Source organism: Hyperoodon ampullatus (assembly GCF_949752795.1).
Source record: "Hyperoodon ampullatus genome assembly, chromosome: 15".
Taxonomy (NCBI): Eukaryota; Metazoa; Chordata; class Mammalia; order Artiodactyla; family Ziphiidae; genus Hyperoodon; species Hyperoodon ampullatus.
The window spans coordinates 80,403,378-80,429,800 of record NC_136928.1 but is presented as its reverse complement, the minus strand read 5'-3'; the positions used below and the strand labels follow the sequence as shown (position 1 = coordinate 80,429,800).

Genomic DNA, 26,423 nt, shown 5'->3' with positions numbered 1-26,423 from the left:
AAAATATTTTCAGGCATTTCTATCAGCAATTATAAGAAAATATTTTGAAAGCCCTCGCGTATCCAAGCAGCCCTTGATAAAGCATTTGCATAAGCTACAGTGATTATGAAGTTTGGTTTGGTGCCAAGAATACTTATGGAAAACAGACTTATTTTTGTCAAAAATATTTCTCAGCTTAATTGTAGACGGCTAAGCAAAGGAGTAACTGGGACCCACCGTCCCTGTGGGGGCGTGCCGTTGGGGAGGGCATTGGGGCCCTGCTCTGGACTCTGGGGAGCCCGTCACAGAACGCCAGTGGTTGTGTAGGTGGTTTCCCTTTGGTGTGTCCATGATTCTTTGTCTTCTTCTTCTCCAGGAAAGTAAGCCGGAGCAGTGCCTGGCAGGAAAGAGCCATAGCACTGGGGAGCAGCCGTCACAGCTGGGCATGGCCACCAGGTACGGTGTGTTGTGGCTCCTTTCTGTGTCTAGGGTCAAGGCACAGATGCTGATAGGATTCACCGAATAGCCCGGGCCATGGACCCAGATGGACCTGTTTGCAGACCTGCCTCTGTCCTTTACTCGATGACCTGGAGCAATTTACTCAAATTGTTGTTCCTATGAATCAGATGGAAGTGTCTGCTCCTTAGACACCGAATTTCCAAAGTAAATGTGAGGCGTACATGAGATAATGGAACGAGCACCCCTCGTGCTCTTGGCATGTGCTAGCCCTCAGTTTACAGAATGTGGTAGCAGTGGTGGTAAATAATGACCAGGAGGATGAACAGCAGCATTAACAGTGGCATGAAAACAAGTGGCCCTTCTCAAGGAACTTGCTTTTCTCTATAGTTTAGACACTTACCAGGACTTACATTGATACTTTTCTAAGTATTGATAAGGATTCATATTAACTTGGTACAGGAGGCCTTAGATTTTGATAATACGGATCCATATGAGTCGTGTTTTGTCTTCAGGGTAACCTGCTTGTACGGGATTTGAGGGTAACTACCGTGAGGGCCATGCCATCACCCACTAATTCGACGCTGTTATTGCATATTGACGCTGAGTGATCCGAGCTAGTATGACACCTTTTACATATGACCTCACCCTTCTGGTATTCCTGTGCTTGAGAAACCCAGGGTTGTGTTTCTTATTTAGCAGGCAGAAAATGCTAACGTGTTCACTGAGGGCAAGATGCATATCTCTATCCTATTTTTTAAAAAATTAATTAATTAACTTATTTATGGCTGTGTTGGGTCTTTATTGCTGCGTGCAGGCTATCTCTAGTTGTGGCAAGCGGGGGCCACTCTTCATTGCAGTGCGCGAGCCTCTCACTATCGTGGCCTCTCTTGTTGTGGAGCACAGGCTTCAGACGCGCAGGCTCAGTAGCTGTGGCTCACAGGCCCAGTTGCTCTGCGGCACGTGGGATCGTCCCAGACCAGGGCTCGAACCCGTGTCCCCTGCATTGGCAGGCAGATTCTCAACCACTGTGCCACCAGGGAAGCCCTCTATCCTTTTTTTTTTTTTTTGCGGTACGCGGGCCTCTCACTGCTGTGGCGTCTCCCGTCGCGGAGCACAGGCTCAGCGGCCATGGCTCACGGGCCCAGCCGCTCCGCGGCATGTGGGATCTTCCTGGACCGGGGCACGAACCCGTGTCCCCTGCATTGGCTGGCGGACTCTCAACCACTGCACCACCAGGGAAGCCCCCTCTATCCTTTTTATAGCTTAGAGGCCAAGCCAGTGGCTGACCCAGAGCAGGCATGTCTTAAATGTGCTATTACTGAACTGATGAGATTTTTCCAGTGTATTGTTGTTTCATAGGGGAGGCGGGCTTAGATTTCAAGTCCTTGGATTCCTGGCCATAGCTCTGTATCTTAAGCTATTTTATTTCTAGAACTCACTGTTGGAAATAGAAACTCATGTAGGTGTCACGTAGGAAACAGTCTGATTTCTTTCTTGTCCTCTGTGGAGCAGAGTGTGCAGGACCTGATAAAGCTCTGCATGGCAGGGCCGGCTCTCGGCTGGGATGCTGTCACAGGGCACCCCTTCTGTTCCCCCTGGTGGTGCCCTGGCACTGCTCCTTCCCACCTCACCGCCTGCCGGTCTGCCCTGGACAAGGGAGCAGGGTTGAAGAGCTTGTGTGCTTCTTTTCCAGTCTTCACCCTCCATCTCTGGCTCGTTCTCTGGGGAGGGGCTTTCCAGCACGGTTATCTGCATACCTTCCCAACCTGGAATTTTGAGTGTACCTTGAGTGAGCTTGGAGGGGAGAAGGCAGGTGGAGCTCGGGCTAAGAATGCGCAGTCCTGAGGGGGTGTAGGAGGCCGCTAGGATAGAAGGCAGTGGGTTTTCGGTAAGTAGGTGTTTGAAGCAGCAGGATGTACACGTCAGAATTTGGAGTCAGGCAGATCCGGCTTGGAGTCCTGGCTGAGGGAAGGGACTCGCGTGCTGTCCGTTCCCAGAGCAGCCAGGGAGGGAGACGCAAGCAAAGATGCCACCCTTCTGTCCCCGAGCAGTTTAAACCAGCAGTTTGGCTGCATTGGAAATACCCTGCTCTCCTGGGGCTCTTTTTTTTTTTTTTTTTTTTCTTCAGTACGCGGGCCTCTCACTGTTGCGGCCTCTCCCATTGCGGAGCACAGGCTCCGGACGCGCAGGCTCAGCGGCCATGGCTCACGGGCCCAGCCGCTCCGCAGCATGTGGGATCTTTCCAGACCAGGGCACGAACCCATGTCGCCTGCATCGGCAGGCAGACTCTCAACCACTGCGCCACCAGGGAAGCCCTGGGGCTCTTTTTGAGACCCTCTGTGTCCTGCAGTAATTTCCAAGCAGAAGAGGCAGCATGAGCTGGGACTTTGTCACTCTTCTCTATGATCTTTGGCGAATTCATCAGCCCCTCGGTGTTTCCTCCTTCATCTGTGAAATGGGCACAAGACTGACACCCACACCGCAGGTGTTGGCTCATCGAATCCTCACGGCAGCCTCATGAGAAAGGAGGTGCAGAACGTAAAACCCAACAAGACCACGTGGGCTGTGCCTGCGGTCAGGAGGGTGGGTGGCTCTGTGGTGGCCTGGAAGACACAGGCTCATCTTAACCGTGCAGTTGCACGTGTTTAAAATTATACTCCACAATATGGGCGAAACGCAGGATGTCCACCCAATCCGGCCTGCGATATGCCAGTCTGAGACCTGGGGAAGGCTGGCCAGGGGCTCAGAGAGGTTTAAAAGGGACAGAACACGACGGTGGCTCGTACGGGCTGTGTGTTCTTCTCCTTTCCAGCCGTGTGACTGCTCCAGAGGCCGCCCGGCGGGCCGAGGGTGGAGGAGGCAGCAGGGCGCTCCTGCGGCGCTTCCGGAGCTGGAACATCGGCTGACACCGTCCATCTGAAGCGCTTTGGATTTTCTAGTATCTGATACGATCCTATTCAGATGTTGACAGAAATGCTCTGCCCTCTTAGATAGAAGGAGTTTGACGATTGGCCACTCTGAGTTAGTCAGCCTACATTTTTTCACGAAACCTGAAACACGAAGAATTGACTCCTGCGAAAAGGGTCTGAGGTTCTGAAAAGTCTTCGTGTAAAGTCTCCTGAGCAGTGTACATCTTTTCATTTTGACTGGCATCCTAGTCCCCTAATTAGATTCATGCGGTTGACTGAAAAAAAGTGTCGGAGTGCTTTCCTAATTGACAGACTTGTGATTGACAGAACAGTCCCTGAAGTCTCATAATTGAGCAAACAGCCTGTCACCATGCAAGTCATTAAAATACCATCAAAGACTGAACACTGACAAGTGCGAACTTCAATGTTGTTCCCAGCTCCTTGGCTGAACACAGACACTCGAGTGAGATGAGCCCTTTTGTTTCGTTCTGTCGCTCCTTGCAGACGCCGCAAAGCCGGCGACACTAAGGACTGTTGCGGGGGTGGGGAAGAGGGTGGCCAGGTCCACAGATGACCGTGCCCTCGCCGTAAGCCGGCACCGCCAGCCGGGGCGTACAGCTCCCATCGCAGTTTCTGTATCTGTGTTTTCCTCTCCGCGCTCCCTCAAACGTGGCATGCTGCACCGATCTAGGGGTTTTGGGTTTTGTTTTAAAGTAGCAGATGGAGATGAGAGCTCTTCTGCTTTGCTTCCGCATCCCACCAGCAGAGGCTCACATCAATCTGTTGCCACTGAGAGCTTCAGTTCACATTTGGATCTCATTTCCCACCAAACTGTTTGCATGGAACATAAACATTTTCCAATTCAATGAGGGGCCTGTAGCTTCATCTCCTGGGTTCCCACCCAGGCACTGGTCAGGCCGCTTGGCTCCAGGACCACGTGTACCCGTCTGTCTGAAAACGATCCTCTAGGTTGTTGGTTGAAAAGGATCCGCGTTGTTTGTAGGGTCGGCAGGGGTCGGAAGGGGAAGGGACTTCTGTGTCATTTTACAGATGAGCCACCGAGGCCCAGAGAGGAGTCCTGTGGTTGTGAGCCCTCTCCTGGGACGCCCGTTTCCCGGTCCACTTCTTTCTGTCTCGTACCTGCCGGCCTCCGGGATCTCTTGGTCGGTGGGATGCCGTTTGCTCCCCTGCACTTTAAGATGAGGAAATCTAGTCTGAAAGAAAATAGTCTGAGCAGGGTAACACAGCCTCAAGTTCCTGGGGTTCAAACCCAGGCTTCTCAGGTCTCCACTCTACCTAGAACCGGCCCCCAGCGTCACAGGTGTAGATTCATTCATCCAGTTGTAGCTTGACCCCGCCATGGACCAACCGGGATTTGGGGCTACGTGCTCTTTCTCCGTGGACATAGTCACCTGTCCCCATGGCTCGTTCACCAGGGCTGTGTCCCCGTGATGGCCAAGTCTGTGACTCCAGCCCAGATGGTTCTGTGTAGCTCCTGGACCCTTCGTCCGGCTGCTCTCGATGCCCTCTGCCTTCTTAGCATAGCACTTGTCCAGCTCTCTTGTGATTGTCCAGACAGAAAGCTCCGGGGAGCGCAGGGGCCAGGCTGCTTGCTGTGGCCTCCACGCCTGGCATGGTGCCTAGAGGCATTGGTGGCATGAGCTCCAGTCCACCAGCCCACAGCCCACAGGCCGCCCCTCGTAGGGCCCCGGGAGCAGGGGCCTGGGGAGGGGCGGCTCATTCTGGACATGGAAGGAGCCAGTAGAAAGAACACAGAAGCGGGGTGCCGTGTAATGGCGTCTTCCCTCTTGTCTGCCCTAGTGCGGGGCAGTATTGGATTGTACGAACTGCTTCTGGAACGAGCACATGGGGCAAGAAAGCAACAGGCTGCAGAGGAAATACCCAATCATTTCCTGGTAGAAGGGAAGGGAGGGCGAGGGGCTAGGAGGACGAGGTAGGAGGTCACTGAGATGCAAAGCTAAGATGGAGCCCCGTGTGCCTGTCTTGCATAAAGGGATGCGCTGAGCCAGAAGCTTTGCGGGGGGGAGGCGTGCATCCGGGGAGTCGTGGGGGGGCCTGCTCTGGGGCTGCCTAGCTTTCTCCGTTTAGCCTAACAAACGTTTACGAAGCACTTTGTAGGGTGTTAACGGCATTTTCAAGGAAAATGGTCCCGGGAAGCAGGTCTAGTACTGCTGGGTTGGGGACTATGCCATAGCCGGATTGGAATCCAGGGAACAGCTAATTGCTGACATGCCTTATCTGAGCTATTTAAAGAAAATGAGCATGCTTCCCACCCGCACCTGCCAGCCCTGACCATGTGGAGAAGTCCAGAAGCTCTCGGAGTGCTGGGTTCTGTGCATGTGAATAAGGTACGGCTCTTGCTCCTGGGGCAGCCTGCTGAGGGGTCCAGGGGAGCATCGGGGGGGCCCTTCTTGGCTCCCCTGGCACCTGTTCATAAGGCCTAGAGTGTCCTCGTTACTTGGGATTGTGCGTTTGGAGCGGTGTGTACCGGGAACTGATCGGCTTGGACGTGCAGGAACTTTGGGCTCCTGTGCTTGGCCAGCAGCCTGGGACAGGGGAAGAGAGAGAATGTGAGCCTCCTCCAAGGCCAGGAGGGAGCTTAAGCCCGCTGATCAGGACGGGGAGCCTCTTGGTTTAAAGTAGAGTGATGATGACAGGGATGTGAATGAGGAGAGGCAGTCCCGGATGAATAATGCAGGAGCCGCGTGGATGGGATTAGCGACGGCGTCTGGTCAGTGACCACCCGGAGACAGCACCGGGAGACACCCGATGGGCTCCATCATCGATTCCGGCCTGATGCATTTTTAATGGCTACCCAGATGTACTTCCTAATTGGCAATTACATCACTGTGTGTTCCAGAATAAAGCATGAGTCATCCTCCAGTGATGAGGAGCATGCGGCTGCCAAGCTTTCCAGCACAGGCCACCTCCCCATGCTGTCCAGCGTTAGCTACAAGAAGACCCTGCGCCTCACGTCAGAGCAGCTGGTGAGTGTCCTGTCCTCCCCCTCCACCACGCTGTGGGCACTGGCCCAGCCATGGCCACCTGGACTCAGTGGGTTCAATGATCCGGGCGTCCCTCCCATGCTCTGGCTCCGGCTTCAGCTCTGGCACCTTCTCTATCCAACTGCCCGCTGCCCCCCGACCCCGCGACCTCACATCCCCCTTTTGCTGCCTCCGGTTCGCGCCCCACATCAGCTCCTGTCCAGGCTGGCTCCAAAGCATCACTTCCCCTGTGTCGGCCCTGACACTGCCCTGGAGGCTCCTGTCCGCAAGTGTTGGCGGAAGGCGGCCCAAAGGCGTGAATTTATCCTGAGCTGTGAATGACGGAGAGCCCGAATCGCAGGGCTGTTTCCACTTTTCCAGAGATGTTTGTTAAGTCAGCCGCATCTCCTGAATTGGGGGGAAATGGAGCACTTGTGATGGGGTTCAGAGAGCTTCCGGTAGCAGGGGGCCGTCCTGGTCACAGTGTCCTCTGCTCTGTGTCCGTACCACCAGTTTTTTTTTTGTTTTTGTTTTTTTGTGGTACGCGGGCCTCTCACTGTTGTGGCCTCTCCCGTTGCGGAGCACAGGCTCCGGACGCTCAGGCTCAGCGGCCATGGCTCACGGGCCCAGCCGCTCCGCGGCGTGTGGCATCCTCCCGGACCGGGGCACGAACCCATGTCTCCTGCATCGGCAGGCGGACTCTCAACCACTGCGCCACCAGGGAAGCCCCGTACCACCAGTTTTAATCCCTGGGCCCTGTTTCCCAGGAGCAGACAGCGAGCAGGTATCTGCTCTCTGCTGCGCTCCTAAGAGTTCGCGGGGCCCAGGCTTAGTTGTGACGGTGTCTGCTGGGAAAAGAGAGCGGTCAGGCCTGACACCCTGCGCCGCTGGGGGCGACCTGGACTCCCGCCCCCAGCTGGCTTGCACTCGAGGGCCCCGGTCCCGAGATTCAGAACCGCTGAGAGGGGATTCTGCCTTCTGAATCCGGTGTGATTTCCTGGGGTCTAGCTTCTGGGCTTCTGGATATGAGATGTCCCTGATAACTGAGACGACTGCTTTCTTCCAGTTTGTGTCCGTGTATTAACTAGTGCTCATGGCTGGTTCGGGGAACATATTTTCACACTTGACTTAGATTCGTCTCCCCGGCCATGGCCCTTCGTACTCAGCCGTGGCCTAGTAAGTGCATCCCAGTCTGAAGTTGTGATTTCCTGCGGCGACCCTCAGAGCCTGTCACTTACAAACCCCAGGGGGCATGGGTGAGGGTGGGCTGCGCTACGCTGGGGCCTGTGAGGGGGCCTGGGGTTCAGGTTGCCCAAGTCCTGGCAAGCCCAGTCCTCCTCGAGAGCGAGACAGGGAAAAAACTGTACGGTGGCCTAGGGTGGTGCTTTGAAAAAAATAAAATCCGGATCCGGTTTCTCGTGGAACAGAAACTGAATATCCCTCTCTCTGAGCCTCGCCCTCCAGTGGACACAGAGTGCGTATCTTTCAGAAAAGCCTGAAGTTGAAGAACGGACCCAATGACGTGGTCTTCAGCGTCACCACGCAGTACCAGGGCACGTGCCGCTGTGAAGGCACCATCTACTTGTGGAACTGGGACGATAAGGTTATCATCTCTGACATCGATGGAACCATCACTAGGTGGGTCCCGCCGACTCGGGGCCGTGGGACCCTGGGGCCTGGAGCCAGCATGTCAGTTCCTCTTTCCGGGGCATCATGCAGCTCATGCAGTTCAGTTTCTGGGGCGGTCGGTGCCGCCCGCGGAGCCGTAGCTCCTTGATTTAAACAGCTGCAGTGGGGGATCGGGGGTCGCTTCCCTCTGGGGCGGCGGCTCCCTGACTTTGTTGCTCAGTTTCGGGGTTTCCGTCCAGAAAGCAAGTCGTGCATCCCATTTGCATTTTTTAATGAGGCATTTATGGTGCGATGAGTCAGAATGACTTTTTTTTTTCCCCCTTTCGCGATGCCCTTTTAACTTTATTTTTCCTGTCTCTGTTTTTATTTAGATCAGATACTCTTGGCCACATTTTGCCCACCCTTGGGAAGGATTGGACCCACCAGGGCATCGCCAAGCTGTACCATAAAGTGAGCCAGTAAGTACACAGCCGAAGTACTTGCGGCAATCTGCACACAGAACCTTTGCTGACGGGCTGACTTACAAAGACGGGTGCCCCTTGGCCAGGGAGGGTCTTGAGCGCGTGGGGAATCCCGCCAACTCCAGATGTGAATTTAGTACCAAAAGGCAAGAAAGGAAGTGGCCTGGGAATTGCAAGTTGACAGAGGAGGAAGGCAGTGGCAGCCTCAGGGGAGGGGTTGAGGTTCAGTTCATACTGGGGAATGGCACAGATAGTCGGGTGAGGACATGGTAGTCTCTGATGTAGACCAAGGGAGTTACTTTAGGCTGAAAAGGTCCAGATTCCAAGCACGTTTTGTGGGCCAGCCAGCGGTGCACATCTTGCCCATCTGGTCCAGGGAGCACTCTGCTGAGGGGCCGTACCTGGGACGTCAGTGTAGGAGGGTGGATCTTGAGTTGTTCTCCTGTGTCGGGCACATCTGTCACTTAACTCTTACAGTAGTTCCGAGAAGCAAGTAATATCATTTCTAGGTTTAGAGGGTTAAAACAATTTGTCCAAATTCCCATAGCTGCTAAGAGGCAGAACTCTCTGAAACCCTGGGTGGCCTATAGCTCCAAGTCCAGTGCTTCTGCTCTGGTGCGTCTCCAGGGTTCAGAGCCCTTGGGGTCCCTATCCCTGCAGCACCACCAGCAGGTGCTTGGTCCCACTGTCTCCATCTCTCTGGGGACTAGAGTCTCCCACGTAAGTGAAGCCTCTCTGCCCCACTGCTCTCTGTCCTTGAGTTAGTTACAGCCGGGAGGTGCCCTGGGCTGATGGGACTCTGCCCCGGTGTGTGTACCTCCGGCCCACGGTGGCGGTGACAGTGGCGGTGACAGTGGCGGTGACGGTGATGGGGAACGGGCACTCAAAGCTGTCGCCAGTACTCTGAGCACAAGTGAGTGAAGTACACTCTCCTCCTCCTCATCCATTCATTTATCCAGCATTTATTGAGTGCCTGGTGCTGTGATGATGACGTAGACATGGTCTCTGGCCTCCTGGACCTCACGCTTCGGGTTGGTGGGGCACGAGGTGCCTGGGAGGGCCTTTTCTCCTGGTGGATTCAAAGCTTCTCACTTCTTAGATGCCCAGCTCATTGATTTGACTTTCCTTCTCTGGATGTCTTCCGTAAGAAATGTTAAAAGTAATACATGCTTCTTTGAAAAAAATAAATAAGAAAAACGAGAGAAATATAGAAGTACAAAGGTCACATCTTTCTCCTGCCTTACCAATAAGTCCTTATTATGTCCAACGAGCATACAGATAAGCAGAGAAGGTACGACACTTACACAAGGGCCGCTGTGAGGTGGATTCTCAGGAGTAGAATTGCCGGTGGAAGGCCGAGCACACCGAAAGGTTTGGTCGGTATTCCCGAGCTGCCCCCAGAGAGGTTCTCCAGGCCTCACTCCTGTAGGCGGTGTGTTCAGGGCCTTCCCCGCCACCTCCGCACGGCTGACTCTTTGCCTCGAAGGATTAATCCACTGATGAGCTGCCTTGACTGGCCTGACACTGAAAATTGTCTCTATTTTTAGTCGAAAGAGACCCCTGTGGGTCAGGATACAGAGTAGTTCACAGCCTGATGATTCATTTTAGGTTTTGGAACATAAAGCTATTCCTGTTCTTACTGTAAGGTTTAAAAAAAAAAGGCACTGTGTTTTGCCTCTTTTTTTGGGGGGGGGTTTGATTTGTGTCTCTCTTGGGTTTTCCTAGGAAAGGTATCTTCTTGAAAAATACAGTTGCGTAGCTTACCAAAGAATGCCTGATCGTTCTTTTGGTTCTATTGATTGATTTAGAATGAGTCCACTCTGTGGATGAGGTACCTGAGAATCACAGAGTGCTTGTTGTGTTTTCATTTTGGTTGAGAGGAAGGAGCTTGACGCTTAACTTGTTCACTGAGTTTGAGGTGTGTCCTCTGTGACGCCCGGACGGTTAGACCAGTGATGTCCTGGCCTCCCCCCAGCTCGGCCGTCGCCTTCCGGGGCTCTGTACAGGAGCGAGGGAGGCCTCCTTAGCGTGGCTCTCAAACCCTGCGGTTTCGGGTCAGCTTCCGCTAGTTCCTGACCTGCCGCTGCTTCTCCACAGACCTTCTTGCTCGAATCCAGTCTGACTGTTCCCCACCCCGTATCCGTCGCTTTCCCATCTTCCCACCTTTGCTCACATGGTGGCTTCTGCTTGGCGTGCCTTTACCTCTGAGTTTTGCCTCCCCCAGTTTTTCAGCCTGCAATGCCCGGCTCAGACCCCGTGGTCCTCACCAAGCCTCTCCAGGCCAGAATCGGTGCCCTGGGCAGCTCTATGTCCTCCTCCTCTAGGCTTCCTGATACCCAAGGGCTCGGCCTGGCTTGGTGGCCTTGGTGCCATCCCAGAGTTCTAGCCCAGGCCGGACGTGGTGTCGGCTTTCGTAGCTGGTTAGAGTGAATGCCCATCCAGGCAGCGTCTCACATGCTACCTCCTCCAGGTCTTCGGCAGCCCCAGCTGGGAGAAGGTCAGGGACTGACTGAGAACTGGCAAAGCTGGGTGGCCGTCTCTGTTGGTGTCATATTTGTGATTGCCCAGAGACATATTTAGAGAGATGTTGAGCATGACAGAGTACCAGGACGAAGGGGCCGTTTAATTGAGTTTTGGACTGATCACTCTTTCCTGATGCTGCTTTCCTTGCATTTGGGTAACCCTCAAAGTTTACGCACTGCCGTATTTTTCTGATGGAAAAGCCAGTCTTGCAGATGACCACTTGCCAGGAAACAACAGAAAATGAGGACAATTGTATTTATTTTTTGCCAAATGTAATTACTTGTTTGAATAAGTCAGCCCATGAGAAATTACCTGTCAGGTTGATTATCACCTTGTTCGTAGAGGGGATATAAAGCTCGCTTGGTTATTGATTTTAAAAAGCAGACTCAGTTATTGATGAAAAGGAGCTATAGCAGATACAGATAGAAGAGATGGGAAACTCCTGCGTATTCAAATATACGTGTTCAATAAGTAGAAGGAAAATAAAGCAGGACCGTTTCCTAAAATATCTAGATCATTGAGCCAATGGGGATTTGCGGGGGGCTAAGTATGGACAATAACTGCTCTAATTTCCTACCTTCCTTGATAAATATTTTTATATTCATGTAACCGGAAATCGATGGCTCCATGACTTAGTGAGAGGAATGCTTCCTATGTTTCCATAGATAAATTAGTTCATCTGTGGCCTGAGGAATGTATTGTCTGAAGCCGAGATGCTGAAGACGGGGACCGATCATTAGCAGACTCATTAGCATCTTTCTTCTTCTCCTGCCCACAGCGCTTCTTTCTTGCCCTCACCTCAGGTCTTCCTAGGTTATCGCGTCATCGCTGTCTGCCAGGAAGGGAGAGGGTGGTGTGGCGAATGGGAGGGAGTGGGGGACCTGGGCTCCAGGGGCCGTAGCCGTCGGCCCACCACAGACCTTCCGACCCGTCCCCGGCTCGCGGCTTTGGCTTCCTCATCCCTAAAGGGTGGAGTTGGATCCCACCATCCCTCCGATCGGTCCCTGCTAGGCTGGCAGCGCTGCGCCGCTGGGTCGTGTGGTTCAAGTCAGTCCCGAGCCTGCGTGCGCTGTTCCAAGCCGAGGCTCCGTGAGAGGCCTGAGGATGTGCTGAGCCTGACCGCAAACCCGCTGTGCACCGGGCGCTGTTCTGGGTGCGCTGGGGGGTGCTGCCGGCCCCTCCCGTCAGGCACCCTGTGACCCCCAAGAAGGACACCTACAGCACGCCCCGTAATGAGGCACTGGGGCGGGGTGTAGTGAGAGAGGCAGATTTTACAGACGTCAGTGAAGGAGAAATGAATTCTGATTGGAAGGGCGAGGAATCAAAGAAGGCTTCAGTGAGAAGGTGGCACCTGAGCTGAGCCTCACTGGATGAGCAGAGTTTTGAAAGAGAGGAAGAAGCTCCTCACAGGTGGAGGTAGCAGTGGGAGGCGGGGCTGAGAGATGGGCAGGTTCGTGGGGATGAGGAGCGCTCACAGAAAGGAGGCCGCGGTGCAGGGGGCCGGCGGTGCAGGGGGCCCGCGGTGCAGGGGGCCCGTGGTACAGGAGGCTGGTGGTGCAGGCAGCCAGAGGTGCAGGGGGCCCGTGGTGCAGAGGGCCGGCGGCCTACGTGACCTGGAAGTTGGCTGGCACCAGACAGCAGGGCCCGTGGAGGCGGGGCTGAGAACGAGCCTGAGTTTGGCCGTGAGCTTTCCTTTCTTAAGATGGCAGGTGAGTACCCTTCCTCTAGGGCTGCAGACAGGGCTACCGAGTTCCCTTTCCTCTACATCACTGGCGTTCAGTGGGGATTTTGCCCCCCATGGTATATGTGGCAGTGTCTGGAGACATCTTTGATTGTCATGACTGGGGCGTGTCATCGGCAACTAGTAATTAAGAAACTCCTATACAGAAGCTTATCTTGGAAAATTAAGTAGAAGAGGTCGAAGGTTACCCAAAGGGAATCTATCCAATCTATTTCAGTATCTCTCCAGGCCTCTAAGAGGGATGTAGAGATTGGGACGAAAGGGGAACATCATTTGTGCCAAGCCTGGCCATGGCATGATGCCTTCTTTTTGTCTCTGGCGTTTCCCCAGAGCCCTGTTCTAGTTGCTGAGATGTCGGAGGGATAAGTGTGACCCACGTGTGTGTGTTGCACCTCTGTTCACTGGTACCTCTTCAGGCAGGGCTGTCCTTCCTGCCCTGGGGTCCCTCGTGGCCACCTTGCTCCGTCCCGTGTCCTGTTTCCGTCGCAGTTGGTCCCGCGGTAAGTACACTCTGCTCCTGCAGGGAAGGGCTGTGCTGGGCCCCTGAGCACCCCCAGCCCAGCCTGGCCCGGGAGTGTCCGGTGGGTGTGCCTGCTGTGTCCTGCTCCTGGCTGCCCTCCTGAGCGAGGGGTCTTATCCACGAGGGGTACCGTTGAGAGTAAGCTTTCTGGTGACTCGGCCACCTGCGTGACTGATGGGAACACCTGGCGTTTCACACAGCTTTCATGGGGGTGAAGGCTCTGGAGAGGTGATCCCTGCTGCCACCAACAGGCACTTGTTCCGTTAGGACGTCCTCGAGCTGCTTTTCCAGCTACGTTTAGTAACGGCCTTTGAGGCAGAACACTTGTGTGGTGAGGACGGCCCATAGCAGGATCAAACCGTGAAGCATATTTGCAAACCAAGCCTTAAATAAAATTAGCATCTCAGACCCCTGCAGGTGGCAGCTTTTAGGACTTCAATGTGAAGAGCTATATACAGAAATAGTGATTTTTAAAAAAAGATTGCATTAATTAGACAGCTCAGATACAAAGATGTTTCATTAAAATGCTTGCTGGATTTTCAGATGCATCCCTGTATTCCAAACAACCTGGTATTTCTAGATTCTCTTCGTCCCAGCACCTTCCTGTTTCTTGGTGTTAAAGAACATATTATTAGGCAAATCTCAAGACAAGTCCTTTGGCCAGCGCGAAGTATTCACGGTGGAGCAGTGAGTCGGATAGGAGGCGGGTAGTTTGTATTTACCCATCGGCAAAGATTTACAAAGTGTCTGCTACTTGCCAAGCACTCTTTTTGGCGCTGGAGTTAACAGCGAGGGATGAGACAAGGTCCTCACCCTCAGGGAGCTCGTGGATTAAAGAGACACAGTCAGACACGGGGCTGTCGTGTAATATTAGTGACCGGTGGTGCATGAGGAAAAAAGCAGAGCGAGGGCTTAGTGCCTGGGCTGAGGGTGATGGAGAGTGTGTTTCATTAGCTAGGCGGACGAGGGAGGGCCCGCCGAGGAGGTGCGAGGACCGGTGAGGACACCTGGTGTCCAGCCCGGTGCCAGGGAGCAGATGGGGCTGGAGAGAAAGGCGGGGACCAGGTCTCAGTGGCCTTGCGGGTCCCGGCGAGGAATTTGGATTATATCTGAGAGAACTGGCAAGGCTTTGGAGAGTTGAGTATTAAGTTTTCTTTCTCTGTGGAGGCTTGGTGGGGGGCAGGGATATGACTGATGCTGTTGCAGGAATAGAGGTCAGAGGTCCCGCTGGCGGAGGCAGGGGGACTAAGGGGCGGCACGGGGTTTATGGTGTTATGGGTGGGACTGAGCGGGCTTGCCGATGGGTTGCGGTGGGGCTAGAAACCCAGGGGGACCCCTGAGATGTGGGCCCCACCCCTGGGCTTCCAGGGGTGCCTGGAAGCGTTTGAGGTACTACTCGTGGATATCTGATGGGTAATGTGGGGTGTGCCGTTGAGTGCATTGCTCTGGAGCTTAAGAGAGGGGTCTGGGCTACAAACGTGAAGTTGAGAGATATCAGTGTACAGATGGGGTTTAAACATTTTTTTTCATGTATTTAATCCAATATATTAAAATACTACCATTTAATCATGTACTCGATATCAAAACTCTGAATTGGAGGTATCTCATATTCTGTCTTTATAGTAAGGCCTTGAAATCTGGCATATATTTTAATTTGTAGCACAACATCTCATTTCGGACTCCTAAGTTTTCAGCGGTTCAGAAAAAGGGACACGTAGTTCTCCTAAAGTAATAAAGTTGTGTTTAACAGAAGAACCCTCCTGTGATCTGTTTCTTCGCTCGCGACACTTCCGGCACCAGATGTGTGGGGTTTTCCCACATTTCACAATTCCCAAGTTCTCTTCAGACACCAACTGGGTGTCCAGGAGTTTAATTCTGACACTAACTACCTAGTTAGTGCAGACCCCACGGGTTAAGGGCTCATTCCCGCAAGGCTGCCCCAAATTCAGACACCAGTCGTAAGTGGTAGGTCCTCAGCTTACCCACACTTCTGCCTGACTTGGCTACAAAGTGAGGGTTCCCACGTGCCCTCCCCAGGTTTGATGACGGCGCATAGGACTTGGGGAAACGCATTCACCGGTCTGTGTTATCAGGGTATTACAAAGGATACAGCTGAAGAGCCAGATGGAGATGTGTGAACCGTCCGGGTGCAGCTAAGTTGGACAGTTTGATGCCTCCGGCCTCAGTTTCCCTAACTGTAAAGGGAGAGGAAGACACCTACTGAACAAGGTTCCTGTGAGGATTAAACCTAGTGAGGCCATGAGGGTCCTTTAGCAAACGGCAGGGAAAGGCGTTCAGGCTTCTTTCTCCATTAAGATTTTATAGAATGCGGCCTCTGCTTGGGAATTAGAGCAGCGCCCTTCCTCCTGAAGCAGATACAGATCAGGGTTTGTGCACGCGAGATGGCTGCATCGTGTGACGCCGTTAAGCGTGAACGTTTCGTCTCTTTTTCAGAAACGGGTACAAGTTCCTCTACTGCTCTGCGCGGGCCATCGGGATGGCGGACATGACGCGGGGCTACCTGCACTGGGTCAACGAGCGGGGCACGGTGCTGCCCCAGGGGCCGCTGCTTCTCAGCCCCAGTAGCCTCTTCTCCGCCTTGCACAGGTGAGGGCTCGGCCTGCCCGCCCCCCGCCCGCACCGCTGGGCCGGCTCGGGACCCCTCTCCCGCTCACCGGAGGTTTTGCCGGAATAGCTGCTTTCCTCGTCCTCCCAGCCGACACCCCCGCTCCGTGCTGGGCCCCGGAGATTCAGCCTCCAGTGCTGGTCTGGCTTCATCACCCATCAGCATCCTTCGCTGGCTCATCACGGCCCTCGGGAGAAAGCCCGAGGCCACGAGCTCGGCATCACGGGCTCTTCACCACCCGCCTTGTCCTCCTCTCCCGTCTCATTCTCTCCGGGTTCTGGGATTCAGTCGTGCTGAGCTGCCTCCGTTGTCCAGAGAGATGATATGTGCTCTGAGCCTTAGCACGTGCTGCCCTCCTTTGTGGGGAGCTGCCCCTCTCCCTGCATCGCTGGCCTGAGTCTTAGTGACTCTGAGAATCTATCTGTGTGCTTTCCTTGCAGTCAGGGACCTCGGCTGGGTCCAGTGGCCCCTCTACTAGCCACCGTCACCACCTGCCTGGCCTGAGACCTCCCGTAATGAGGAGTCCTTGTCACACCATTTATTTTTATAGACCACCAGCCCAGTTCTTTTCTTTCATCGGTTATTTCTAAAAATATTTATTTATTTATTTTTTAACATCTTTATGGGAGTATAATTGCTTTACAATGGTGTGTTAGTTTCTGCTGTACAACAAAGCGAATCAGCTATACGTATACATATATCCCCATATCCCCTCCTTCTTGCGTCTCCCTCCCTCCCACCCTCCCTATCCCACCCCTCTAGGTGATCACAGAGCACTGAGCTGATCTCCCCTTGTGATGCAGCTGCTTCCCACTAGCTGTCTACTTTACATTTGGTAGTGTACATATGTCTGTGCTACGCTCTTACTTAGTCGCAGCTTACCCTTCCCTGTCCCTGTGTCCTCGAGTCCATTCTCTACGTCTTCATCTTTATTCCTGTCCTGCCCTTAGGTTCATCAGAAGCTTTTTTTTTTTTTTATTCCATACATATTTGTTAGCATACATCATCTGTCGATGGACACTTAGGTTGCTTCCATGTCCTGGCTATTGTAAATAGTGCTGCAATGAACATTGTGGTACATGACTCTTCTTGAATTATGGTTTTCTCAGGGTATACGCCCAGTAGTGGGATTGCTGGGTCATATGGTAGTTCCTTTTTTTTTTGTTTGGTTTTTTTTTTTTTGGTAGTTCTATTTTTAGTTCTTTAAGGAACCTCCATACTGTTCTCCACCGTGACTGTATCAGTTTACATTCCTACCAACAGTGCAAGAGGGTTCCCTTTTCTCCACACCCTCGCCAGCATTTATTGTTTGTAGATTTTTTGATGATGACCATTCTGACCGGTGTGAGGTGATACCTCATTGTAGTTTGGATTTGCATTTCTCTAATGATGAGGGATGTTGAGCATCCTTTCATGTGTTTGTTGGCAATCTGTATATCTTCCGTGGAGAAATGTCTGTTTAGGTCTTCTGCCCATTTTTGGATTGGGTTGTTTGGTTTTTTTTGATATTGAGCTGCATGAGCTGCTTGTATATTTTGGAGATTAATCCTTTGTCAGTTGCTTCGTTTGCAAATATCTTCTCCCATTCTGAGGGTTGTCTTTTCGTCTTGTTTATGGTTTCCTTTGCTGTGCAAAAGCTTTTAAGTTTCATTAGGTCCCATTTGTTTGTTTTTGTGTTTATTTCCATTTCTCCTCTAGGAAGTGGGTCAAAAAGATCTTGCTGTGATTTATGTCATAGAGTGTTCTGCCTGTTTTCCTCTAAAAGTTTGATAGTGTCTGGCCTTACATTTAGGTCTTTAATCCATTTTGAGCTTATTTTTGTGTATGGTGTTAGGGAGTGTTCTCATTCCATTCTTTTACATGTAGCTGCCCAGTTTTCCCAGCACCACTTATTGAAGAGGCTGTCTTTTCTCCGTTGTATATTCTTGCCTCCTTTATCAAAGATAAGGTGACCATATGTGTGTGGGTTTATCTCTGGGCTTTCCATCCTGTTCCATTGATCTATATTTCTGTTTTTTTGTGCCAGTACCATACTGTCTTGATTATTGTAGCTTTGTAGTATAGTCTGAATTCCGGGAGCCTGATTCCTCCAGCTCTGTTTTTCTTTCTCAAGATTGCTTTGGCTATTTGGGGTCTTTTGTGTTTCCATACAAATTGTGAAATTTTTTGTTCTTGTTCTGTAAAAATGCCATTGGTAGTTTGATAAGGATTGCATTGAATCTGTAGATTGCTTTGGGTAGTATAGTCATTTTCTCAAGGTTGATTCTTCCAATCCAAGAACATGGTATATCTCTCCATCTGTTTGTATCGTCTTTAATTTCTTTCATCACTGTCTTATAGTTTCCTGCATACAGGTCTTCTGTCTCCTTGGGTAGGTTTATTTCTAGGTATTTTATTCTTTTTGTTTCAGTGGCAAATGAGAGTGTTTCCTTAATTTCCCTTTCAGATTTTTCATCATTAGTGTATAGGAATGCCAGAGATTTCTGTGCATTCATTTTGTATCCTGCTACTTTACCAAATTCATTGATTAGCTCTAGTAGTTTCCTGGTAGCATCTTTAGGATTCTCTATGTGTAGTTTCATGTCATCTGCAAACAGTGACAGCTTTACTTCTTCTTTTCCGATTTGAATTCCTTTTATTTCTTTTTCTTCTCTGATTGCTGTAGCTAAAACTTCCAAAACTATGTTGAATAACAGTGGTGAGAGTGGGCATCCTTGTCTTGTTCCTGATTTTAGAGGAAATGGTTTCAGTTTTTCACCATTGAGAATGCTGTTGGCTGTGGGTTTGTCATATATGGCCTTTATTATGTTGAGGTAGGTTCCCTCTATGCCTACTTCCTGGAGAGTTTTTATCATAAATGGGTGTTGAACACCAGCCCATTGCTGATGACCCTCTCCCCTTCCCCTTCATGCCCGCATTCAGGACAGCCAAGCCAAACTAAGTCTGGCCTCCTGGTGGGGGGCAGGAAAGCAGCGGCCTCCCCGGAGCTGGGGGCCCAGGGCAGTGTCCCGAGCTGCCCTCAAAGCAGTGGATTGAACTTGGAGACTTATAATCATACAGTCACTCATGTGTCTCTGTATAAGAGTCCTGAGGTGTAGACTGTAAGGCCCTTTTAGTGCTAAGGAGGGTTCTGGAGTCCACAGAAGTCCATGCAAAGCCAGGACCAGCCCCTGGGTCTTCTGACACTCAGTTTGGGGCTCATCAGCATCATCCTCATCTAAATTATGTTTTGTTGAGGTTCAGAAGAATAGTTTTAAAAATATATGCAAGGCATCTGTTGATAGATAGATAGATAGATAGATAGATAGATATGCAGTATCTCTGTAATATACGCAAGCTGAAAGGGACCCTTGAGATCATCCAATAATCAGACAGTGAGCACCAGCCTGCCCACGATTGAGATAAAGCGAGAGGATGAGCTCTCACTCCACCCTCTGAGCCGTAATAGTAACTGCTATCCCTGGATTTTGCGTTAGTCATTCCCTGCTCCTCTAAATAGTTAGCACGTGTATGTGTAATCCTAACCAGTATGTTGAATTGTGCACATTTGTGAACTTTATGTAAATGAATCATATGTTCTTCCGGAACTCACTTTTACTGCTCAACATTCCCAGGATTGTTGAGAGGCGCTGTAACTGGCTCGTTTTTGCTTCTATGTAGGTCCCGTTGTTAGACTCCACCACAGCCCGCATATCTTTTCTACTGTTGGTGGGTGCTTGAGCCACTTGCAGTTTTCTGCTCTTAGGAGCAGTGCTGCTTGTGTGTGTCCTCTGGGGGCACCTTGCAGTGTTGCTCCAGGGTATACCCCCAGGAGCAGGATTGCTGGGCCACAGAGCATGCATATGTGTGGTCTTCTTCGGCCATTGCACACTGTTGTCCAAAGTAGTTGAACCAGTTCGTACACCAGAAGCAAACAGTGCGAAGTGTTCCTTCCGTCGGCTTTACTTTCTTACCTACACGTTGTCAGCCATTTACATTTTTGCTACTCTAGTGGGTAAGAAATGTCTCTTTTCACACGTTTATTGGCCATGTGGGCTTCATCTTCTGTGAAGTGCCTGTTCACGTCTTTCCCTTATTTTCCTTTTGATTTGTAAGAGTGTTATAGATTGTGCACACGTAGCCTTTGTTGTGAGCGCTACAGATACCTTTCCCCAGTTTATGGCTTTTGATGAACATAAATCTGAGTTGCCTTTAGTTGAACAGATCATTTCCCCTGTAGTTTTGTTCTTTCTGTGTGTTGACAAAGCCTTCCCTGACTGTGGGCCTGAGGAAAGTCTCCTATATTTGACCTAAAGGTGTTGCCTTTCACATTGAGGTCTGTAATTCACCAGGAATTGACTTTTGTATATAGAGTGCACTAGGGGTCCATTTTCTTTTTCTTTTTACCTGTATGGATATTCAGTTGTCTCAGCACCATTTGCTGAAGAGTCCCCTTCTCCTCTGCTTTGACTTGTCGTCATGGTCATAACTTGAAGTCCCGTAAATGTGTGCCTCCGTTTCTGGCCTTCGTTTGTCTGTGTAGTGATTTGAGTCACATTCCATAAAAACATGCAGACAGGGCTTCCCTGGTGGCACAGTGGTTGAGAGTCCGCCTGCCAATGCAGGGGACGTGGGTTCGTGCCCCGGTCCGGGAAGATCCCACGTGCAGTGGAGCAGCTGGGCCCGTGAGCCATGGCCGCTGAGCCTGCGTGTCCGGAGCCTGTGCTCCGCAGTGGGAGGGGCCGCGGCGGTGAGAGGCCCGCGTACCGCAAAAAAACAAACAAACAAACAAACAAAAAACCATGCAGACAACAACCTGGTGAAAGTTTAATTGAAATGACAGTGAATCTGTAGACCAATGGAGAATTAATATCTCATTATAATATTGAGTATTCCAATTCAATTGTATGGTATATTTCTTCATTTATTTAGGTCTTTGCTAATATATTGCAATAAAGTTTTTAACTTATTTAGAATTTTTGCACTGGCGTTCCCGAGTGAGATTGGCCCACACTTTCCCCATACTTTACTACCTCTTTTGGTTTAGTTTTTGAGGTCATGCTGGCCTCGTGAAGTGAGTCTGGAGAGGTTTTCTCTTCCTCTGTGCCCTGGAATTCTTTGTTCCTTGGATGACTGGGGGAGGTCTTTGTTGAAATAACTTGTCTGGGGTGTTTTCCTTGTGGGAAGACTTGAAAGTATGGATTCATTTTCTGTCTAGTGCTTCTCTGGGATGGCTTAACCGACTTATGCATATTTAACTTCTGAAGATACGAAAGCACTCTTAGTATCCTAGCCCCTTTGACGGTTAAAAGCAGTTTGATGCTCATGAAGCTGACGCTCTCGTGCTGACCCATTATTTATTTGTTTTAACAGAGAAGTGATCGAAAAGAAGCCAGAGAAGTTTAAAGTCCAGTGTTTGACAGACATCAAAAACTTGTTTCTTCCAAATACAGAACCCTTTTATGCTGCTTTTGGAAACCGACCAGCTGTAAGTAGTAGTCGGGTATATACGAGTTCTTGAAATTACTGTCTGTTCAAATAGCCGTCATCTGAAAGGCCGGCCTAGACTCCCATGTGAAGCCAGATTCTCCTACTACTAGAAATAACTGCTAAAGAGCCACTTGCCTACATCTAAAGGCAAGGAGATGTCATTATTTCGTGGCCTCTAGTTTTCTTTGAAGGTGGGCTTGTGGGTTTCAGTTTGAAGTTTGAAACTAGAAACTTTAAATTCCAAATTGCTTGCTAAATTAGTAAAACAAGGACATTAAATAGGATTAGACCCTTACTACCGGCATGGGACCACAAAGCACAAAGGTGAATTCAGTGTCTCAAGTTTTAAGAGTGTTATTTCCTATGGTAAAAGTAATACTTTGAGATTTTGTGCGTACTTCCCAAATTTGCTAGAAAGGTCAGCATTCTGGAGAATGTAGTTGGGTACTTACTTCCCAGTCAGAAAATTCTCCTCTTTTGAAACTCATGCCCAAGAAAACGGGTCACAGAATAACCTTAAGGAATGTTAGAATTGCAGGGGATGTAGTAGGTGGTTTACTTTTTAACTCAGTTCTTGAATAGAGGGGTGAACTGAGGCCCAGAGAGGACAGCTGACTTACTAGTTTCACATCCAGAGACGTTCTTTCTCTACCTACTTGGAGGTATTATTCGAGTTTAATGGAAGTTTGATAACACAGGCAGACCTCGTTTTATTGCGCCTCGATTTGTTACACTCTGCAAATATTGCACTTTTTTTTTTTTTACAAATTGAAAGTCTGTGGCATCGAGCAAGTCTGTTGGCCCCATTCTTCCAACAGCATTTGCTCACTTCCTGTCTCTGTGTCACATTTTGGTAATTCTCACGATATTTCAAGCTTTTTCATGATTTTATACATTACAGTGATCTGGGCTCAGTGATCTTTAATGTGACTGCTAGGACTCGCTGAAGACTCAGATAAGGGTTAGCATTTTCAGCAATAAAGTGTTTTTTTAAACTTTTTTTTTTTGCAGTACGTGGGCCTCTCACTGTTGCGGCCTCTCCCGTTGCGGAGCACAGGCTCCAGACATGCAGGCTCAGCGGCCATGGCTCACGGGCCCAGCCGCTCCACGGCATGTGGGATCTTCCCGGACTGGGGCACGAACCCGCGTCCCCTGCATCGGCAGGCGGACCTCCCAACCACTGCGCCACCAGAGAAGCCCTAAAGTGTTTTCTGTATGCACTTTTTCTAGACATAAAGTGGTTGCCTACTTTATAGAGTACAGTGTAGTGTAAACATAACTTTTACATACACCAGCAGAGCAAAACATTCATATGATTGGCTTTATTTGCTGTGTCGTGGTGTCTGGAACCGAACCCGCAGTAACTGCGGTGTGCCTGTATTTGTATCAAATCTGAAATATTTGTATTTACAGTGAACTCTTTTCTTCTAATTAACACTTTACCAAATATAGGATGTGTACTCGTACAAGCAAGTGGGGGTGTCTCTGAACCGGATATTCACCGTCAATCCCAAAGGCGAGCTAGTGCAGGAGCACGCGAAGACCAACATCTCCTCGTGAGTATTGCGCACCCTCGCCGCGATCGCTGCGTCATAACTGTTGTCATCGTCTTGACCTTGGAGTGGTGTTTCACAGTCAACAGTATACCTTTCTAATCCTTCGGTGCCTATATTTTAATCTTTAATTCCTACAAGGAAAACATATGTTAACGCCTCGGATTTTGTCCAGAACCTAACTTTTGGACAGCATGCATTAAATCAGATCCCCACCGGGTCGAAAATTTAAAATGAGTGGTTAGATGCTGCTGCAGAGTGGAATGGCATGAATTTGAAAACTACTGGCTTATATTTGCCGAATTCGTTTTGAAAGCCTAGAATGCGAATTAGAAATATAGCCAGATTAAACTTATCAGGAGAAGATATATTTAAAATGAGGAACCTATGTAGCCCTTCCCATTACTGACCTGTAATAATATTCTCACCAGAAACATGGCTATGTGACGGTAAGAATTCTTCTCGTAGTTTTGGCCGAAGCGCGTTGTCCCCGAGGCCGTGGGCTGAACTGGGTTACTGTTGGCAGTGACGCCTCCTGGCTGGCCGGGAATGTCCCTTGACTTGGATATGTCTCGCTCTGGGTTCCTGACTTCTTAGAGTGGAGGGTGTTTCCTCAGCTTTGCCCACTGGGTGATGTCGGGCAGACAGGTGTCGTCCTGCCTTGTCCATTTCAGAGGCCGTACCCCTGTTGGCCTGATCCCTGCAGACCTGGAAAATGGCCTCTGGCCTGAGCAACCCCAGGGCGCCTGCTGTGGTCCTCCTCATGTGGAGGAGTGGGACTGGGGGAGTTCGGGTCTAGCGGCTTCCCAGGGATTGGTTTTTTTGTTTGATAGAGATCTAGGTTCCCCTAGGGCAGATTTTCACTTTCAAGATGATCCTTTTACCCGTTGGAGTCTAATCCAGCTTAAACAGGACAGTTCCAGGCTAGAAGGCGCCCTGGGGTCTGCCCCCCAAGCCTCCCTCCCCCATAGCCAGGCCAGGACCTAAGTAAGCAGTTCCCAGGGTATGTGGGGCGAGAGAGGAGCCGGGGAGCCAGGACCCGCCTCCATCCTTCACAAGGGGAGGCCGTGCCGGTGGGCAGCACGACAGCAGGGACTCTTCCTTCCACACCTCTGTCCTTACGGTTCTCCCTCTCCTGAGATCTGAGTGGCCGCCCTGATAACGTCTCAGTTCCCTCTTCTCCGTCCTTCCCCACGTGAAAGTGTTTCCTCGGTCTCGAGGAGAGAGCGGATTTCCATTTAGGGTCAAAAGAACTCTCAGCTGATGGCACACTGCCCTGAAGTGGCAAAGGTTTCTGCCCAGGCAGCAGCCCAGTGGCATGTCTTGTCATAAGGGGTGTTGAAAGGGGGATGCCAGCATCTACGGAGGTCTGCCCAGGAGGCCTCTGAGGTTATCCCGTTCGCTGAGACGCTGGGGTGAAAATGCACGCTTTGCCCACGCCTTGGGGGAGGAAACTTTATTTATCGCCAAGGAATGGTGTCTTCTTCCACCTAGACCGGGAGATGTGATTCTCCCTGTGGGAGAGAGACTCTCCTTCCCCAGTTTAAGCACACACTTTTCTCTGGTACCAAACTCGGTACCACCCTTTCAGAGCAAGTGGGTGCTTTGCCCCTTGGAAGCTGGGACATTGTCTCAGAGAAGTCAGGGGCCCACGCCGATGGGGGGGCTTCAGTGCTTTCTTTCTTGGCATTTATGGCCAGCAGTGCGTGAGCTCTGCCTGCTCTGAAGGAGCCCTGCGCGTGGAGGGTTGGTCTGAGAGAGGCACAGACGGAGCGGGTTCAGATCTGCTGCCCCCGAACCCCAGTGATGAGCCGTGAACCCCCTGCAGGGAGGGGCCGCCTTCCAGAGCCACACAACTCAAACAGACAGGTCTCCAAGCCAGAGAGTATTTTAAAATTTTGTTTTAATCCCTAGGAAAGACGATTCTTGCTTATTAAGAGAGATTGTCCCCATTTTGTGCAAGCACAATGTTTCCCCTAAGCTCTTTGGAGGTCCTTTATTAAATACACACACACTCATCCTTATTTAAAAGTTATTTTATGCCTCAGAACATGCTAATTCCTTGAGTTTGGATTTCAAAAGCCTTTTTGGTTCTTAGCAAATTAGAGCTGGAGAGGGACCGGTGGCTGTCAGGGAGGACTCCGAAGATATACAGGGAGGTCTGGGCTTGTCACAGTTTCTGGTTGGAGGTGCCCGGAGGTCTGAGAATGCATATTCAGTAGAGCAACTTTCTTTTTGTAGTTCTAGACCACAGAAACTGATATGCAACATCTTCTTGGGAATACACAGAAAACAGAGTGAGAGGGTCTTGCAGGGAGCGTTGAGAAACGCTGATCAGGTCCAAGTCCATATTCATAAGGACCTGAGGCCCAGAGAGGGCAAGACACCTGCCCAGGTTTCCACAGCAGTAATGCGGGAATAGATCCCAGGTCTTTTGACCCTCATGCCAACTATGGCTTTTTTTTCCTGAGGCTAACAGTTAGCCAGGGCGAATTATTTTGTAGTGTTCATGATTTATTGTTGAATAAATTTATGGAGCATCGGCTTACATTATTTTACCGTGGCATACGTTATCTAATTTAATTCTCACATGAGCACTGTGCACAGTTTTCATTTTCTCCCTTTACAGTTGAGGGAATCGTGGCTTAGAGAGATGAAGCCACTTGTCGGAGGTGGCACAGCCCATAAATGGCAGAGCTGAAGGTCAGATCGGAGTCTCCTAACCCCAGGGCCCAGTGCCCTTTCATTGCACAGTGAGGCAGCCTCTGGGTGACGCTCCGAAGATGTGCCTTCTCTGTGATTCTTGTCTCCGCTGCCCCCAAGGCGGGCGGCTGTACGTCTGTCATGCTGTCTTGCTTCTGCTCCTTGGAGTGAAGTCAGGTCACACCCGCCTCGCCCACGAGGCCGTCTCCGTCTCCCCTTCTTGGCAGACTCTCTGGTTTCCTGTTAATTAGTGAGGGATTGTTCTAGAACAGCCTCCCTCGTGTTAAGCACATGGTCCATTCCTGGGCTCCTGGATCCCTCCTGACTCCCGGGCACCGCCCGGAGGGTATGTGCCGGTGTCCCGTGTGGCCGAGTGTCCCTCCCAGGCGGTGACGTTGTCCGTTTTCCTCCCAGGTACGTGAGACTCTGTGAGGTGGTCGACCACGTTTTCCCCTTGCTGAAAAGGAGCCATTCTTCTGACTTTCCCTGCTCAGATACATTCAGTAACTTCACCTTTTGGCGAGAACCACCGCCACCCTTTGAAAACCAGGACGTTCATTCTGCATCAGCATAGCACGTTCCGGGCCACCTCCTGACATCCTGCGAAGATCAGGCGCCCCCATTAAAGGATAGGTTTGGGAACCTGCAGAGGAGCATTTCTCTCCCGGTCCCCCTGGCCGGGGTTGACATTTCTAAGTGATGTGTACGTCCTAGACGGGGCGTCGGGTGCGTCCCTGGTGGGGAGGCCATGCCCGGTTGAGGCTTCAAGCCCGTGGCAGCGCTGTCCTCCCCAGCCTGCTGCAGGCTTGGAGCGGTTAGTGTGCAAGATGGTCTGTGAAGCGGGGG

General features: G+C 50.9%; 1 protein-coding gene across 5 annotated transcripts in view; it reads left to right on the top strand.

Annotated features, from left to right (window-relative positions):
- The window catches only part of LPIN1 (lipin 1), a gene marked incomplete at both ends in the record, with an annotated part of 115,791 nt that extends 89,640 nt beyond the window's left edge, over positions 1-26,151 (top strand). For all 5 annotated transcript variants that reach the window (XM_079721366.1, XM_079721367.1, XM_079721365.1 and 2 more), the window contains 8 exons: positions 356-435; positions 6,229-6,355; positions 7,842-7,990; positions 8,353-8,439; positions 15,681-15,833; positions 21,205-21,319; positions 22,774-22,877; positions 25,992-26,151. In XM_079721366.1, coding sequence (XP_079577492.1) covers positions 356-435; positions 6,229-6,355; positions 7,842-7,990; positions 8,353-8,439; positions 15,681-15,833; positions 21,205-21,319; positions 22,774-22,877; positions 25,992-26,151 — 975 coding nt within the window. The remainder of the gene's footprint in view (positions 1-355; positions 436-6,228; positions 6,356-7,841; positions 7,991-8,352; positions 8,440-15,680; positions 15,834-21,204; positions 21,320-22,773; positions 22,878-25,991) is intronic.
- Positions 26,152-26,423: the final 272 nt, after the last annotated feature.